The 16,908-nt window shown below is 40.5% G+C and overlaps 1 protein-coding gene across 1 annotated transcript in view; it reads right to left on the minus strand.

The window, feature by feature from the left end:
- Positions 1-14,029, minus strand: part of chn2 (chimerin 2) — a 40,590-nt gene extending 26,561 nt beyond the window's left edge. Inside the window, exon 1 of the mRNA XM_017721074.2 lies at positions 13,550-14,029. Coding sequence (XP_017576563.1) covers positions 13,550-13,598 — 49 coding nt within the window. The 5' untranslated portion in view covers positions 13,599-14,029. The remainder of the gene's footprint in view (positions 1-13,549) is intronic.
- Between the last annotated feature and the right edge of the window lie 2,879 nt (positions 14,030-16,908).

Consider the following 16,908-nt stretch of genomic DNA (forward strand, 5'->3'; position numbering starts at 1 on the left):
ACTACATCTACCTGTATTAGCATTGCAGTAATATTTGTAAATGGAGGGATACAAAGGCAGTGGAATTAATAGGCAGACATTTTAGCATAGCAGCCCAGTATAGCATACATTTTTCTGGAATACATTAAATACAAGATCAAATCTGTCAATGCCTATAATTTTGCATCCCTAGTATTAACTAGAACTGTAACTGTAAAATTCCAGCTCCAGACACAGTAGGCTGAAAAAGCTTATGTTGAAAAATGCTCTACTACGGTTAGGGACAGTTTTTGAAATTAATCTCTCTATCTCCCATCCTCTCCTGATGGTGGAGTGAATCACAGGGAAATTAGTGATCATGCTTTACCTTCACTTTACACATGCTCGTCAAATGGACTGTCCTTCCACATGTCCTTACATAAGCATGCATTTTGACTGGTTTGAGAGAATGTATTGTGGACTGGAGGGCACTGCCATGATATCTGAGCCCTGGCAAACCATCAAAATTAGATATTTTACTGCTAACCATTTGGAAAATGTGATTTATATTGGTCACTTGCCAGACACTCGCTTTCCTCTTCCATTGGTTTTAATGAGAGGGGCCGTCTGACTCTGTTATTTTGTAGTGGCACTGCAAGGGATGGTGATTTTATACTCAAATATAGCGCTACTAATGTACAATTACATGCTCTGCCACACTGTCCATTATGTATAAGTAGGTGTACAACCCCAATTCCAGTGAAGTTGGGACATTGTGTAAAACATAAATAAAACAGAATATGATGATTTGCAAATCCTTTTCAACCTATAGTCAATAGAATACACTACAAAAACAACATATTTAATGTTCAAACGGATAAACTTTTTTGTTTTTTGCAAATATTCACTCATTTTGAATTTGATGCCTGCAACACGTTCCAAAGAAGTTGGGACAGGGGCATGTTTACCACTGTGTTACATCACCTTTCCTTTTAACAACACTCAAAAAGCGTTTGGGAACTGAGGACACTAATTATTGAAGCTTTGTAGGTGGAATTCTTTCCCATTCTTGCTTGATGTACAACTTCAGCTGCTCAACAGTCCGGGGTCTCCGTTGTCGTATTTGGTGCTTCATAATGCGCCACACATTTTCAATGGGAGACAGGTCTGGACTGCAGGCAGGCCAGTCTAGTACCCGCACTCTTTTACTATGAAGCCACGCTGTTGTAACACGTGCAGAATGTGGCTTGGCATTGTCTTGCTGAAATAAGCAGGGACGTCCCTGAAAAAGACGTTGCTTGGATGGCAGCATATGTTGCTCCAAAACCTGTATGTACCTTTCAGCATTAATGGTGCCTTCACAGATGTGCAAGTTACCCATGCCATGGGCACTAACACACCACCATACCATCAGAGATGCTGGCTTTTGAACTTTGCCCTGATAACAATCTGGACAGTCCTTTTCCTCTTTGGCCTGGAGGACACAATGTCCATGATTTCCAAAAACAATTTGAAATGTGAACTCGCCAGACCACAGGACACACTTCCACTTTGCGTCAGTCCGTCTCATATGAGCTCGGGCCCAGAGAAGCCGGCGGTGTTTCTGGGTGTTGTTGATATATGGCTTTCGCTTTGCATGGCAGAGTTTTAACTTGCACTTGTAGATGGAATGACGAACTGTGTTCACTGACAGTGGTTTTCTGAAGTGTTCCTGAGCCCATGTGGTAATATCCGTTACAGAATGATGTCGGTTTTTAATGCAGTGCCGTCTGAGGGATCGAAGATCACAGGCATTCAATGTTGGTTTTCTTCCTTGCCGCTTACTTGCAGAGATTTATCCAGATTCTCTGAATCTTTTGATGATATTATGGACTGTAGATGATGAAATCCCTAAATTCCTTGCAATTACACGTTAAGAAACGTTGTTCTTAAACTGTTGGTCTATTTGCTCATGCAGTTGTTCACAAAGTGAGCCTTTCAGGGATGCTCCCTTTATACCCAATCATGACACCTATTTCCAATTAACCTGTTCACCTGTGGAATGTTCCAAACAGGTGATTTGAGTATTGCTCAATTTTCCCAGTCTTTTGTTGCCCCTGTCCCAACTTCTGTGGAACATGTTGCAGGCATCAAATTCAAAATGAGTGAATATTTGCAAAAAGCAATAGTTTATCCATTTAAACATTAAAAAGCTTGTCTTTGTAGTGTATTCAATTGAATATAGGTTGAAAAGGATTTGCAAATCATCGTATTCTGTTTTTATTTATGTTTTACACAATGTCCATGTGTATGAAGTATGAAGTGCCCAATGATTGCATATGATGTGTACAAAGGACTTTTGAAGTCTACATTATAAAATCAGCTTTAAATACTGTAGTAATAGGTGCACATTATATTGGTGGCTCATATATGCTGATAAATGGGAACATTTAATTAGTAGTTTTTTAATCATTATACAGCTATTAATCAAAACCAGTAATTTAGTGTTACAAATTTAGTTTCCACTTATACATGTATAGACACCACTACGTAGCATTTGTAGTCTTCAATTCAAATGGATAGCATAGTGTCACAATTGGCCCCTCCCAGTCCTGTCCATGCGCGTTTGTTTTGGTTTAGCCCCCTAGTTTCGTAATTGTCTCCACCTGATTTCCACCTGTCCCTCGTTTTTCCGGTGTATTTAAGCCCTGTGTTTGCCCTTTGTGTGTGCTGACCTTTGTTTGCTTTGTTTGTTATATGCTGTGTTGGATGTTCTGTTTGTTCTGTTCTGCTTGTTCTGTTGCATTCTGGTGTCTGTCATATCTGCCCCCCAATCTCTCCGTATTGGCTACTTGAACCTGGACTGTTACGCCGATGACCCTGGATTTGCCCTTAATAATCTCGCTTATGTCAGCATGTGACTCTGCCTCCTCGCTCCCCGTTACACATAGTGGAAAACTGCCTCAGTGGTTTCCATGAAAGACTGTTGCATTGAAATTGTTACACTCTAAATAGATTACAGTGTGAATTTGTTTTAAATAAAAAAGAAGACAAATACAAGTTATTGATATGCGACTGTGCAAACCCCTTTTAAGGTAACTGAGATGCCAGTTTTTCAATACCGAAAGCGATATTTGAGTACAGCTTTAGCTTTATAACTAATTAGGTTAACTATTCTAGCTAATGTTAGCTAGGTCCAGAAATAATGAAAAATATATTTCTCTGACAAATGAGAGTATGATCATGTTCAGTGGCGGTTATCAACTTAGAAATTACATGTCAGAGCATCGCTAAATAAAATGAATGGCAATGAGACTGGGATGAGACAATATAATTGATTGCTAAAAGCCCAAAAATCATGCATTATATAAGCACTGTGCAAAAAGTCTTTACGTTTGTGGGAGAAGAAGATATGAATATAAGAAGTGCATTTTCTCCAGAAGGACAGAAAACTATTAATTGTGTTCTGCTCTGCACTATGCTGACAGTGTGGCTTTCTTTTTGAGGACAGCATTGAGGAGTGTTTGCTATTAGGGAAAAAAGAGACAGGCAGCCACACATGAATATAGTACAGAGGGAGCCTGCCAAGGACAACATCCTTGTGCTGAGATGGTTTGCGCCAAAGCCAGGCCATGATAAAAGCTGCCATGTTTGTTGTGTTCGCTGATAGCAACAGCCCAGGTGAATATTTGAAGCGTCTTTCTTGCAGGTTGAGTCGGAGATCTCGTTTGAGTGATGTGTATGGGATTTTCTTGCGTAGGCAGCAGTCTGTCAAACACCGAAAGCTGGCAGAGGAAATGATTCCACTGAGCATTACCAATGTGTGACGACTGCTTTGAGCATAGTGCTTTGGCTGCTATCTGCAACACACACACACATACACACAAACACACACACACACACACACAGAAATGTACAAATACTCTACACCCACTCACACTCAGAATCTGCCTTTTCACACTCTCTGCCTGTGTCTCTTTCCCACTTGATTTTCTGTCTCTCTCTCTCCCTCTCTCTCATACATACAGCTATCCCATGTCCTCCGCCTTGATGCTGACTCTTATCTCTGACACACTGTAAACTTATGTGGATAAGAGCAAACACAGAACACCCACACTGTGCGCACACACGCACACACACACACACACACACACACACACACACACACACAAAGTTTCTATTCTAGGCCTGAACATTACTGGGAAAAATCTAATCATTTTTTTCTCTGACTTATGTTGCAATTCTGATTAATAATTTTTTATCAATTAAGCTCCAGGCCTGTTTTTTTCCTCCAAGAAAACCAGCGCTTCTATTTTTTCATGTTTCAAGCTTGAACACTGAATCTGGAGTGCCAGACTGCTACTTCACAAGCTCTGTCACTAGATTAAAATTCTCAGAAATTGTTTAGACAATGATGAATAACATGGCACACAATTAAAATTGCACTCTGTTAAATTGCGATTTCAATATAAAATGACTACTCCTTCAGTCATATTCCATGCATCCTAATCTGAGCCCAGCCACAGCCAAAAAAGGAAGACAGCCACAGTTAAACTCCACACAGATTTGTTACACACACTCCCCCCATCTAACGTGCACACATATGTTATTCATCCCCGACCCCCACACACACACAGTCACTCACACACACCCTTGCTGATCTAGTATTTGTGTGGACATGTGCTGTCTCCTGTGGGGAGGCCATCTGTACATCCTACAATTCTGTAAGTGCTGCAGTACATTATGCACAGATACAGAATTTTATGTACCCTCTTAGTCACAAACAGCCCATTAATGAGACACCTCTCAATATGTTTTTCCAGTTTACACAACATGTGGATATTACTTAGCACAGGGTAAGGATCTGAATAAGTGATAATAAAGAGAAGTGAATTTCTGGTCTACGTTCGGAAACACCAATGACCAACTCTAGACAAGGCATGCTTGAAAAGCCTAGGCTGCAAAGTGCTACAGACAGCTGGGGTGCACAATGATGTAGAATCATATCAGCATCAGCAGATATTTGCTTTAAAAGAACAAATTTCACCTACATGATTAGATTTGACTGCTATTTTAAAAGTGAAATTTGATATTTGACATTTAATAGATTTTATATAGATTATAGTTTGTTGTTGAAGCTTCTCTGTTGTTTCCTGTTAAATTAAAGTTTTCTCAGTTTTTCTGTTTTCACTGGAAATAAATTAAAGTGGCTCATGGCTTTTGCACAGCACTGTGTTTATAATATATTTTCCTGAGCTTAACCCTAAAGATAACTGTAACCTCAGTGACCAAAAAGAAATGTTTTTCCTCTCAGTTTTAAAATTTGTGCATATACACACACACATACACACACACACACACACACACACACACACACACAAACACACACACACACACACACACATTGATCATTGATGTTAGCATGAAGATCTATTGTTTGGTAATGTGATTCCAGCACTGTGTGATGGATGGCACTAAGGCTGTCTACAACTGTAATGAATAATGAATGCAGAGACAGTGGATGCACTGGGTTTTAAACAAAGCCTGTCCAAAACTCTGGCTTTCCCCACACACCTATAATACGGGTTTAAATAAATACCATATTTCACTCTGCCTTACTGGCCTTAAAGCTCTGGACAGAATCATGGGACATAGGCAGTGCAAAATATCTTTAAATAAACAAAAATATAGTGTCTCCACCCTCCATATGAATATGAGTTTGCGCTCATTAAAAGCTTTTAATCTATGCCTAATGTAAATGTAAATCCCTACAAAATTAAACTATGTAATTAATCATGCAATTGTGCAATTACATGTAAGTTATATAACAAAATGACAACAATGACTATAGACTAAGGGTTAAAGGGACATGTCCTTTATTTTCCAGCTTTGTCACTGTGGGCAGAAGGCCTATTAAGTCTCCATTCATGGGTTTTATTGCTTGGTGTAGAGCTCAAACATGTAGGAAGGCCAAGAGGGCTTTTATGCTGGTTCACTGCCTTATGACGTTGGCTAGGCACTAAACAGTCCAGGAATGACAGGCTAACTGCAGTACAGCAGAACAGCACTATACCCACAACACAAGGCATAATTGCATGATACATTACAATAAAAGAGAATGGTTGGGTTCGTACAGTTCAGCATATGATCTCTCGCTGTGTTGTACAAAATCCTACTAGATTTGTACTACTTAACGTTCACAGGCTTACAGCCTCGGGCTGGCTTTGTCTCCTGTAGTGGATGTTTTCCTTTAAGGGAAACTTCAAAGGCCACTGACTGGCCTTTCATGTCAGAAGTGCTGAACGCTGCAGCATCCAGTTTGCTGGAGCTGCTCTCAGCTTGTTTTCAGCCAGTTTTGTACAGAACGAACATGTCTTCATGTCCCTTGAAAGTCACATGTGAATGGGTTAGGATCGTTCAACCTCTAGCTGTGCCAAAAAGCATTCCAGGAAAATAATGATACCCTTGTGAGGGAGTCTGGGAGCCTGGCAGAGGCGCGGCGAGCAGCGTCTGATGACTGGGCTGAGGTCACGGCGTTAATGACAGCCCTGCGCACCACAGGCCGAGGAGACTTTCCTCTGCTCCCAGCTCGTGGTCGCAGCACCAATCTGCTTCTTCAGCAACACACACATGAGATAATCTATTTGAGAATGTTTAGGGGACCACAAAGCTGGGCTGGCTTGGCCTCCTCCTCTCTTGGATTGGCCTGCAGAAGAAAATGCGATTCAGTTTGTGTGTGTGTGTGTGTGTATGTGTGTGTGGTGGTAGTGGAGTTAAGAGGAAGCACAGAGTGAATCACAGTGTACACAACCAACCCTAACTTGAGGAGAGGCCAGCATGTGCAAACACAGCTCACTCTGTTCAGCTCCTGAGTAGTCGTTTTTCTCAGAGAAACTTTATCTTATTCCACACTACATTACTATACAACAGTGTTTCATACCACAACTCCTAAACCACAGTTTTTATACCACAATCTCCTAAAGTGCAGGCTCCCTGCTGAAAAAAGGTATGACCCTGCTCAACATTAATATATATTTGCTGTCACATCAATAACAACTGAATAACTCATTTTTGTTCGTTTTCCTTTCATTTTATTCTTTTTTACACCTTCTGAAAATGCCTGCTGTCCTTTACATGTTTACATTTCATGATGAATGGACCAATAGAAATGGCAACAGCTCAACACATCAACACACTTGGAGAAGAATGCCAACTGTCAATTCTGTTATGTCAGCAAACAGACACCTGCATTAGACAGCACCATGCTAGGTGGAAAAGGTCTCCCAAACACAGATGGCTGTGGCATCACTGGGGATTGAACTCTGATCTCCTGATAACTGAGTCAACATTTATATAATGCTTAAACAGACAATAACAATAAATGTGCAAAATTTTAAAGAATAAATATGATAACACAATATACAAACAGTGCTTTAAATAAAGCCTTTTCTCTTACATGGCCTGTGGTGCCACCTCCCTTGGTCAGCTGCATCAGGCAGTGCCGCAGTCTTGGGGCCTGGACCTATTTGCTACTGATGGTGTGAATATTTTGTAATATTTACTCAATTCCTGCAGTGACTGACAGTCATAAATGTAATTACATGTTTATGTTAGACAAATGACTTGAGCAACTTGGACATGAAACAAGTTTTAGCCTCAGGTCAAGAGAAGCTGCTGTGTGCTTATGTGTAAGCGCTATAGGTTATAGGTTTATATTAGTTAATTCTGTTTTTACTATTTTCTACCACATTTTAAATTTACTTCAGTTTTTAATTTTTCTATTAAAAGTGAGAGGACATCCCACAAGAAAAAAAACACTGTATACCTGCAAACGTACGTTTTATCTAAGCATCTGAATAATTTTTGTTTAAAAAAATAAATACAATATACTGTCAGATTAATAATATACAGCAAGCAATTTTTGTTATTTTGTGACATTCATTTTTGGCCATGTCACATTTCCACTATTCTTTAACAAACATAAAAGTTAAGAATGTTTTTTCTTCTCTTGAAGTTTCCATTTTGGAGATATGGCTTTGTTACGACAGCAACACTATCATGATAATCTGATTAACTGCCATAGAAAATGCCTGCACTTGGCACACCCACTGAGCAAGGCCTTTGCTTTGGCATTTCTGGTTATCTGTACTAAGGTTAGGGTTAGTTCTACCTATACCACTCTTCTGCCTTCAAAGAGCTTCCCTGTGTCCTCCCAGATGAACAGGCAGAGCATTCTTCTGGGGGAGTGAATCTGAGCTGGACCTGCCACTTTTCCACCCAGCTCTTATCTCCCTCAAAACACTCTTGCTCTGTGTGTTTAAACACCTGCACACTCTTTCGCTCTTCACACGTCGCAAGGCAAGAGCCGTATATAACATCTTTATCATGGCTTTAGGAAATGTTAGATCCTCAGGCAAAATTATTCAGTGGTCCAAACTACACTCATCACAGGGAAGCATTTATTACTGTAAAGTGCACAGACATGAATATTGCATATCTGAGGTATTTGTACGTCTGAAAACCAGATTCAGTGCCAAGTGAATAAAATTCATTGTCAGCCAAGGTCTTCTGCACCTAATATGCCTATTGCATGGATAATGTTCCATCTAAATCTATAATGTAGACACCTCTAATGTGCACAATAACCATTTAGAACATGTGCTTCACAACTGTATATGGATCAAAGCATGTTTTATGAGCAGTTGAAGCACAGATAAGGTGCAAAATTATGGCAAATCACTGGCCTCTCAGTTATCTGGTACACAAACCTCTCAGCATTCACAATGACGAGGGATCTGAAAAGCTCATTTTCAACTGCAATGATTTTTTTCAGGATAATAAGGTCATGATAATAGAAAATCTACCTCAAGTGAATAAAATGAAGGGAAGCAGTGCTCTTTGGGTAATTAGCTTTCATTGGGCTCACAGCACAAGGCTTAATGACTCAGTCATAGTGGAAAACATCTCTCACATTTGAAATCTCTTCATGACTTAATCTTCACTGTAGTTATTACCTGAGTCATTTGTACCACTTCGTGTTCATATTTAATAACCTTTAGAATGTGCACAAAATGTATTATTATGTCTTTCCCTCCTTTGAGAAATATGGCTTTGACAAGGAGAAATTTGCTCTAATACTAATGTCTCAGGTAAACTACAACAAGATATTAGTGCTCTCAAAGGCCTTGCACGGGAGGTAGATGTGCACAATTGGTAGAAGCCTTCCTTCCAAAACTGCATTTTGATACCATGTTTATGATTTCTTGGTTTAAATCTGTAATCATACCTCCATTTTTGACTCTAATCATGCCCAAATTTGGTTGAATTGGCACTGTTTCTATGTCAGCTGGTACTGCATGTATAACAATTTTTTGTTACAGTTTTTTCCTGTTTTTGTCTGGAGTTTTCTTTGAGGGTACTTTGGGGTGATCAGATGGTTTATGATAATAACTGGTCAGAGAAGATCTTTTTACACTCGACATACATCAACACCGAAATACACTGCTCAAAAAATAAAGGGAATAACAAAATCACACAAAAATCATCAATGGAAATCAAATTTATTAACCAACGGAGGCCTGGATTTGGAGTCACACACAAAATTAAAGTGGAAAAACACACTACAGGCTGATCCAACTTTGATGTAATGTCCTTAAAACAAGTCAAAATGAGGCTCAGTATTGTGTGTGGCCTCCACGTGCCTGTATGACCTCCCTACAACGCCTGGGCATGCTCCTGATGAAGTGGCGGATGGTCTCCTGAGGGATCTCCTCCCAGACCTGGAATAAAGCATCTGCCAACTCCTGGACAGTCTGTGGTGCAATGTAGTGTTGGTGGATGAAGCGAGACATGATGTTCCAGATGTGCTCAATTGGATTCAGGTCTGGGGAACGGGCGGGCCAGTCCATAGCTTCAATGCCTTCATCTTGCAGGAACTGCTGACACACTCCAGCCACATGAGGTCTAGCATTGTCCTGCATTAGGAGGAACCCAGGGCTAACCGCACCAGCATATGGTCTCACAAAGGGGTCTGAGGATCTCATCTTGGTACCTAATGGCAGTCAGGCTACCTCTGGCAAGCACATGGAGGGCTGTGCGGCCCTCAAAAGAAATGCCACCCCACACCATTACTGACCCACTGCCAAACCAGTCATGCTGAAGGATGTTGCAGGCAGCAGATTGCTCTCCACAGCGTCTCCAGACTCTGTCACGTCTGTCACATGTGCTCAGTGTGAACCTGCTTTCATCTGTGAAGACCACAGGGCACCAGTGGGAAATTTGCCAATCCTGGTGTTCTCTGGCAAATGCCAAGTGTCCTGCACGGTGTTGGGCTGTGAGCACAACCCCCATCTGTGGACGTCGGGCCCTCATATCATCCTCATGGAGTCAGTTTCTAACCGTTTGTGCAGACACATGCACATTTGTGGCCTGCTGGAGGTCATTTTGCAGGGCTCTGGCAGTGCTCCTCCTGTTCCTCCTTGCACAAAGGCAGAGGTAGCAGTCCTGCTGCTGGGTTGTTGCCCTCCTACGGCCTCCTCCACGTCTCCTGGTGTACTGGCCTGTCTCCCGGTAGCGCCTCCAGGCTCTGGACACTACGCTGACAGACACAGCAAACCTTCTTGCCACAGCTCGCATTGTTGTGCCATCCTGGATGAGCTGCACTACCTGAGCCACTTGTGTAACCCACAGAGTAGAGTCCGTCTCATGCTATCACAAGTATGAAAGCACCACCAACATTCAAAAGTGACCAAAACATCAGTCAGAAAGCATAGGTACTGAGAAGTGGTCTGTGGTCCCCACCTGCAGAACCACTCCTTTATTGAGTGTGTCTTGCTAATTGCCAATTATTTCCACCTCTTGTCTATTCCATTTGCACAACAGCTGTGAAATTGATTGTCAATCAGTGTTGCTTCCTAAGTGGACAGTTTGATTTCACAGAAGTTTGATGTACTTGGAGGTATATTGTGTTGTTTAAGTGTTCCCTTTATTGTTTTGAGCAGAGTATGATTCAAATTCAAATTCAGTATCATCACATTTTCTAAATGTATAATATATTAAACATATTATACATAGTTAGTAAGATAGCATTAATGAAGTTAATACTTCTTTCTAATAAAAAAATAAAAAACTGACATAGCTGTATCTCAATATCATGGTATACCAGTATCCCTATTCTCTTAGTCCATATCCTACATTTTTCTCATATTTTACCTTTTTTACTGGAGAGGTCCACTTATGTTTATGTGTGTCCAGGTGAAAACATTTCCTTATGACTTTAGTGTGAATGGGCAGGGCTAACCTGCTGTAGGCTAAATAAGTAAATAAATGTAAATGTTTTGGTTCTAATGACATCACAGAAATAATGAATTCAAAATGGACTGTTTTTGGAGCTTTGTTTTTTTTATATGATATGGGTTCTTTAACACTAAAACAGCAAAACACTGTTCACTCCTCACACACAGTGACTTTTCAAGCCATTGTTAGGACTTGTTATGTGAGATATACTGCGTATTTAACTTTTCTCCAGTCTCTAGATCGCAATGAAACTTTGTCATAACATAAGACAATTAAAATGTCTTTACTACACTGTTTTTAAACAGTAATGCTGTATGCAAAAGCAATTGTGGCTTGAGTGAAAAAGGGACAGATTATCTGTAATTCTTTACCTTTGGCTTTGCAGCAAATCACATGGCAGGGTGGCCAATTTGGTCTAAAAACAGAAAGTGCCCTCTTAAAACTAAATAATGGTCATCAGAGTGGCTCCCTGTATCCTTTATTACAACCAAGCAATCTGTGACTGCCCTAACCACAAGGCGTGCACCTCTCACTGAGGCAATCATGGAAGTCCAGCACCAGCATATTACAGTTCTGTTTCAGTTATGAGTGAGAACAGACGTGGTTTGTGCACTGGCAACTAGTCCAGTATACTGGATGCTGACATACCCTTGAAATACCACTAGTTTCCAGTTTTAGAAATATTTTTAGTGAAATAGAGCGCTGTACCCATGACATAATGCCTGTAAAATAGCAGTGTCCCCATTGCCAAGCAGTTGGTTTTTAGTTTATTTCTATTCTGCACACGTAACACATGGTACTAGGTCCTGACAACTGCTACATATGTGATTTAGTGGGTGCTTTAGATTGTTTTGAAAGAGCAGTTTAGAAATCATAACACATAGGTCCAAAAAAGTAACTTTATAGGAGAAGGAAAAATATTCTTTCAATGTAAGTTTGCATAATAAGATTTTATCCTCCCTTGGATCAATTTCTGCTCACCCATTTGTCTTGACACTTTGAAACAATGTAAAAGGCAGCTCATATTTTCACACTGTCTAAAAAGGCCAAAATGAAGGGAGGAAAAAAATTTACTTGTTAATTATTAATGTACAATTATTTTTCCCCCAAATCATTTTTGACCATTTCTGATCCATTCATCATGAAATTTTAGCAGTGTTATATACACCACTCCAGTCACTTCATTAAGCACACCTCTTGTTTCTACATTCAACATCCACTTTATCAATTCCACTTACTATATAGGTGCAGTTTGTAGGTCTACAATTACAGATTGCAATCCATCTATTTCTCTGAGCACTTTGTTTGGCCCCTTATACCCTGTTCTTCAATGGTCAGGAATCCCACAAGACCACCACAGAGCAGGTATAGTTTTTGTGTCACTGCTGGATTGAGAATAGTCCACCAACAAAAATATCCAGCCAACAGCATCCAGTGACCCCTGATGAATGACTAGAAGATGACCAACAAAAACTGTGTAGCACCAGAAGAGCTACTGACTTTACATCTATAAGGTGAATAAGGTGGTTGTGTCTAATAGAGTGGACAGTGAGTGTTTAAAAACTCCAGCAGCACTGCTGTGTCTGATCCACTCTTATAAGCAAAACACACACTAACACACCACCACCACGTCAGTGTCACTGCAGTGCCGAGAATGATCCACCACCCAAATAGTACCTGTTCTGTGGTGGTCATGTGTGTGCAGAGAAACAGATGGACTACAGTAAACAAACTGCTCCTATATGGATGGTCATGGTTACTGGAGCTGATAAAAATGAAAAAATGAACAATGGCTGTAGAAACAAGCTGATGTATGTGTGTGTGTGTGTGTGTGTAATATCACGACAAATTTGGAAAAACATATATATATATATATATATATATATATATATATGTGTGTGTGTGTGTGTGTGTGTGTGTGTAATATCACGACAAATTTGGAAAACATCGTACACAGTTATATCATCGTATCAATCCCGCCCACCACTACTGGCAACATCACAGCTCCAGACCCTTTGATGAAGTATACTGAAGCCACAGTAATGCGCTCCTGTGGGGAAAAAATACACGTTTCTCTTTCAGGAACGAGAAAAACAGACTTCAGCTGAATGACACACCTCAGCATGTTCTGTCCTGCTTTAATGAGTAACTAATAGCATTTGCTCGCCAAACCCAAAGCCACGATATAGCACGCTAAAACGACCACACAACGGCTTCTCTAAACGCTTATTCTCGAGCTAATATCGAGGTTATAGCTTGAAAGTGGCAGGGCGCGACTTGCAGTCCCATAAACATGCCCACTTTGACCAGTACTCACCAGAGGAGACGGAGGAACCTGAAAGACTAGAGTTACTAGAAGCTGCCATATCTCAGTCAGTCAGCCAGTCAGTCAGTCTCCTTCTGCTACCTCGTCCATCTCAGTCTTCCACCTTCCCTCTTTCCCTCGTATCTCTCAGGCAAGGAAGTCTGTGCTGATGTGAGAGGGGCTCCTGTCCTCGCTGCTGTCCAGCTCTCACAGAGCTCAGTGGCGCTCCACAGCAGACGGGAGTCGCCAACGTTGCCGCATTTACAGCCGCTTCAGCGGCAGCAGAGCGGGATAAAAATAGTCGAGGCGCGTTTTCTGGAACCGTGTGAGGGGGAGATACGGCAACCTGTCAGCTGGAAGGTGAAGAGCTGAAACTTTCGCTCATTCCGTAACATTCCCGCCTGCGTTCGCCATGTCGAAGATTAGTCTAGCGCTGGTGTACCGTCTCCATGTGCCACTCCGGGCTAGAAACACACCACGCTCTGCGGCTGGGTCCGCCTCCTTAAAGTGGAAGCGCGCCGCGTGGCTGTGGACGCGCACCCAGGCACGCGCACGCCGCCCGCACGCGCGTGGGCTAGAAAAGTTAAGCAGCTACAGCAGAGCATGTATCCATACAGGCCACTGTGGTGCGGTTTATGATTAGAGTGCTACCAAATGTGAGAAGTTGTAAAGTTGTTGGAACACACTATATAAAAATGCCCGGACACTCCCTAATAGTGAGTTCAGTTACTTTAATATGCACCCATCGTTAGAACAGGAGTTCAGTTGTACACAATCAGCTGGAATTAGTGGATTCCACAGAAATCCACGGACAATAGAATCGGATGCTCTGGAGCAGCCATGCCCCCCCCCCCCCCCCCCCCCCCCCCCCTTAATGACTTGTTTCTGAATGCAATCATATTCTCACAGCAATGTTAGAACATCTCGTGAAAAGCCTTTGCAGAAGAGTAGAGACTATTACTACAGCAAAGTGGGATACGCTCCCTATTAATACCCTTGAAACAGTAAGCCACTTGAACAGACAGTAAGGCACATGTTCATCATACAGGCCTCTGTGGTGAAATTTAGAATAAAAGTGAGGTGCCAATTTCATTAAGTTACTGTAATATATCACAACAAGAAGTTATGATATCCGTCCATTTGGGGTGTTTACATGGCCCTGGACCACTCAAGGGCATGTCTTGAATTGTCCAGTGTTCGAAGAATTTGTGGCATAAAGTTAAGCAGTCGCTTATGTACAGTATTAAATGCTTTAAAACAAATTAAAAAAAAGAAAAAAATAACTCAACAGTGTTGAGATTAGGCTGGCATGTCTTTTTCCAGAACAGTCATGTAATTATGTGTCAAAAGACAAGCAGCCACCACAGTCTCTAAAGCATAAGTTGTTTAATTGAGAAAAAACAAAACAAATAAATAAATAAATAAATTGTAGATATCAATTCATTTTTATGGCAGGGGTCCTGGAGGGCTGATGTCCAGCTCAATTTAATTATTTACCTCCTCAAACACACCTGATTACACTCATCTGTTAATTGCCAGGTTTAATGGGTGTGTTTGAGTAGAGAAACTACCAAACTGAGCTGCACAATGGCCCTCCAGGACCGGAGTTGTGCACCCCTGTTTTATGTAAATTTAATAAAGCGCTTGAGTTCAATCCAGTCTTTGTGGGACTGCCAGCCAGTCCACATTTTTGTTTTGTTCTGGCTCAGCCAGGTAATCAATAACAGGATAATGCAAGTGGCCTGTGCTAGGAAATGAAACACAGCAACCCTGCAGACTTGCTGGGATTCTCTGAGGACTGCTCTGAAATCCCCTCTTATATACCAAACTGTGCCAATAAATCAGGAAAGAAAAAATAGGGAAGCTACTTCGGTTCCTGTATTCAGAAAGTGATCTGAAAATCTAGACTTAATCAGAAATTAATGTTTCCATTTATGAGCCCATTGTAGCCATTTTGCAAACGCAGCAGATAAATGGATCAATACAGGTACACCTGGACCAAGGCTCAGAACAACTCAAAAGACTGGACGATCAATGAACAATAGTGCAACAATTAAAAAATAACATTTCTCAACATAAAATACTGAAGAGCTTTTGCTTTTTATAAGCTACTATACATAATAACATTAAAAGATTCTGAGTATCTGGAGAAAACACTATATGTGACGGACAAGGTCAATGAAATATAGGGTTTAAATTATTTAATAATTACACATCTCTGAATTTTGTTTACATTGTGCACAGCATCCCAACTTTTTTGGAAATGGGGTTGTAGTTACATATTCAATAGTATTTCTTAAAATTGCTGTTAATAACACTAAGTAGAGTTTAAATTAAATGCTTCCACATATTTACACAGATATTTACATATTGCTCTCTCCTCTCAGTAACTGCAGCACAAACATGCAAGACTAAAGTGTGTAAAAGTAAAGTTTATCTACTCAAGTACTTTCTTTAACTCTTTTCTCAATCTGTTTCTCAATCCTGGTCCTGAAGTAAACCTCTCCTGCACATTTTAACACTCTGTCTGCTGCCAACATGACTGATTCAATTCATTAGCTAATTAATAAGCCCTTTCTGAGTACTGAACTGGGAGGAGCAGAGAAACACTAAACTGCGCTGGGCGGGGCTGACAGGATTGAGAAACTCTGTCTTAGAACACCAATCACCTGGTTAAAATGTAATCAGCAACATAAAAAAATGCTTACTTAGTAACATACATATTGTGATTGCTGGGTCTGATTTACATTGCAATGCTTCTAAATAGCCTGTATTCTGCAGGCACTGTATTGACAGACCGTGTCATTTGAGAATATGTAAACTATTCTACCATTTTCTACTTTACTTTCTTTTTCTTCTCTTCCAGTTGTCAGTGTGGGTGGATGCATAATAATAATAATAATAATAACAATAATAATAATAACCATTTTGTTGTTCTACTTATTGTATCCTGTTACCTGTTAGGTACAAGTTTCTCTTTTATTAAAAGGGCTACATATTTGTGGTCATTTTATGTATTCAGTGGTATTCATGTTGCATCTCACAACCTCATTGGTTTGATATTATCCATTATTTACTATCCTTAATTTTAATTGATTTAATCAATTTTCTCTCCCTACGATAACCAGCATGCATTATGCAAATACATTATTCAAAAGTTGGGAATCTCCTCCCTGCAATAAATAAATCCTGACTGCAAGTGTAGCCATTAATGTAGAAGCTAATAACTACAGGCTACATTTGGTTTCTTAGCAGAAGCATTAGTGATGGTTTCCTTCTGCATTGGTTGGGGGTTCAAAAAATCCTCCCTCCTTCAAGATACACCATCAAAAATGGGTTTGCTGAGTCTTTAAACCAAGAAATTTCACTTT

The sequence above is a fragment of the Pygocentrus nattereri genome, chromosome 3, assembly GCF_015220715.1.
Source record: "Pygocentrus nattereri isolate fPygNat1 chromosome 3, fPygNat1.pri, whole genome shotgun sequence".
NCBI classification, from domain to species: Eukaryota; Metazoa; Chordata; class Actinopteri; order Characiformes; family Serrasalmidae; genus Pygocentrus; species Pygocentrus nattereri.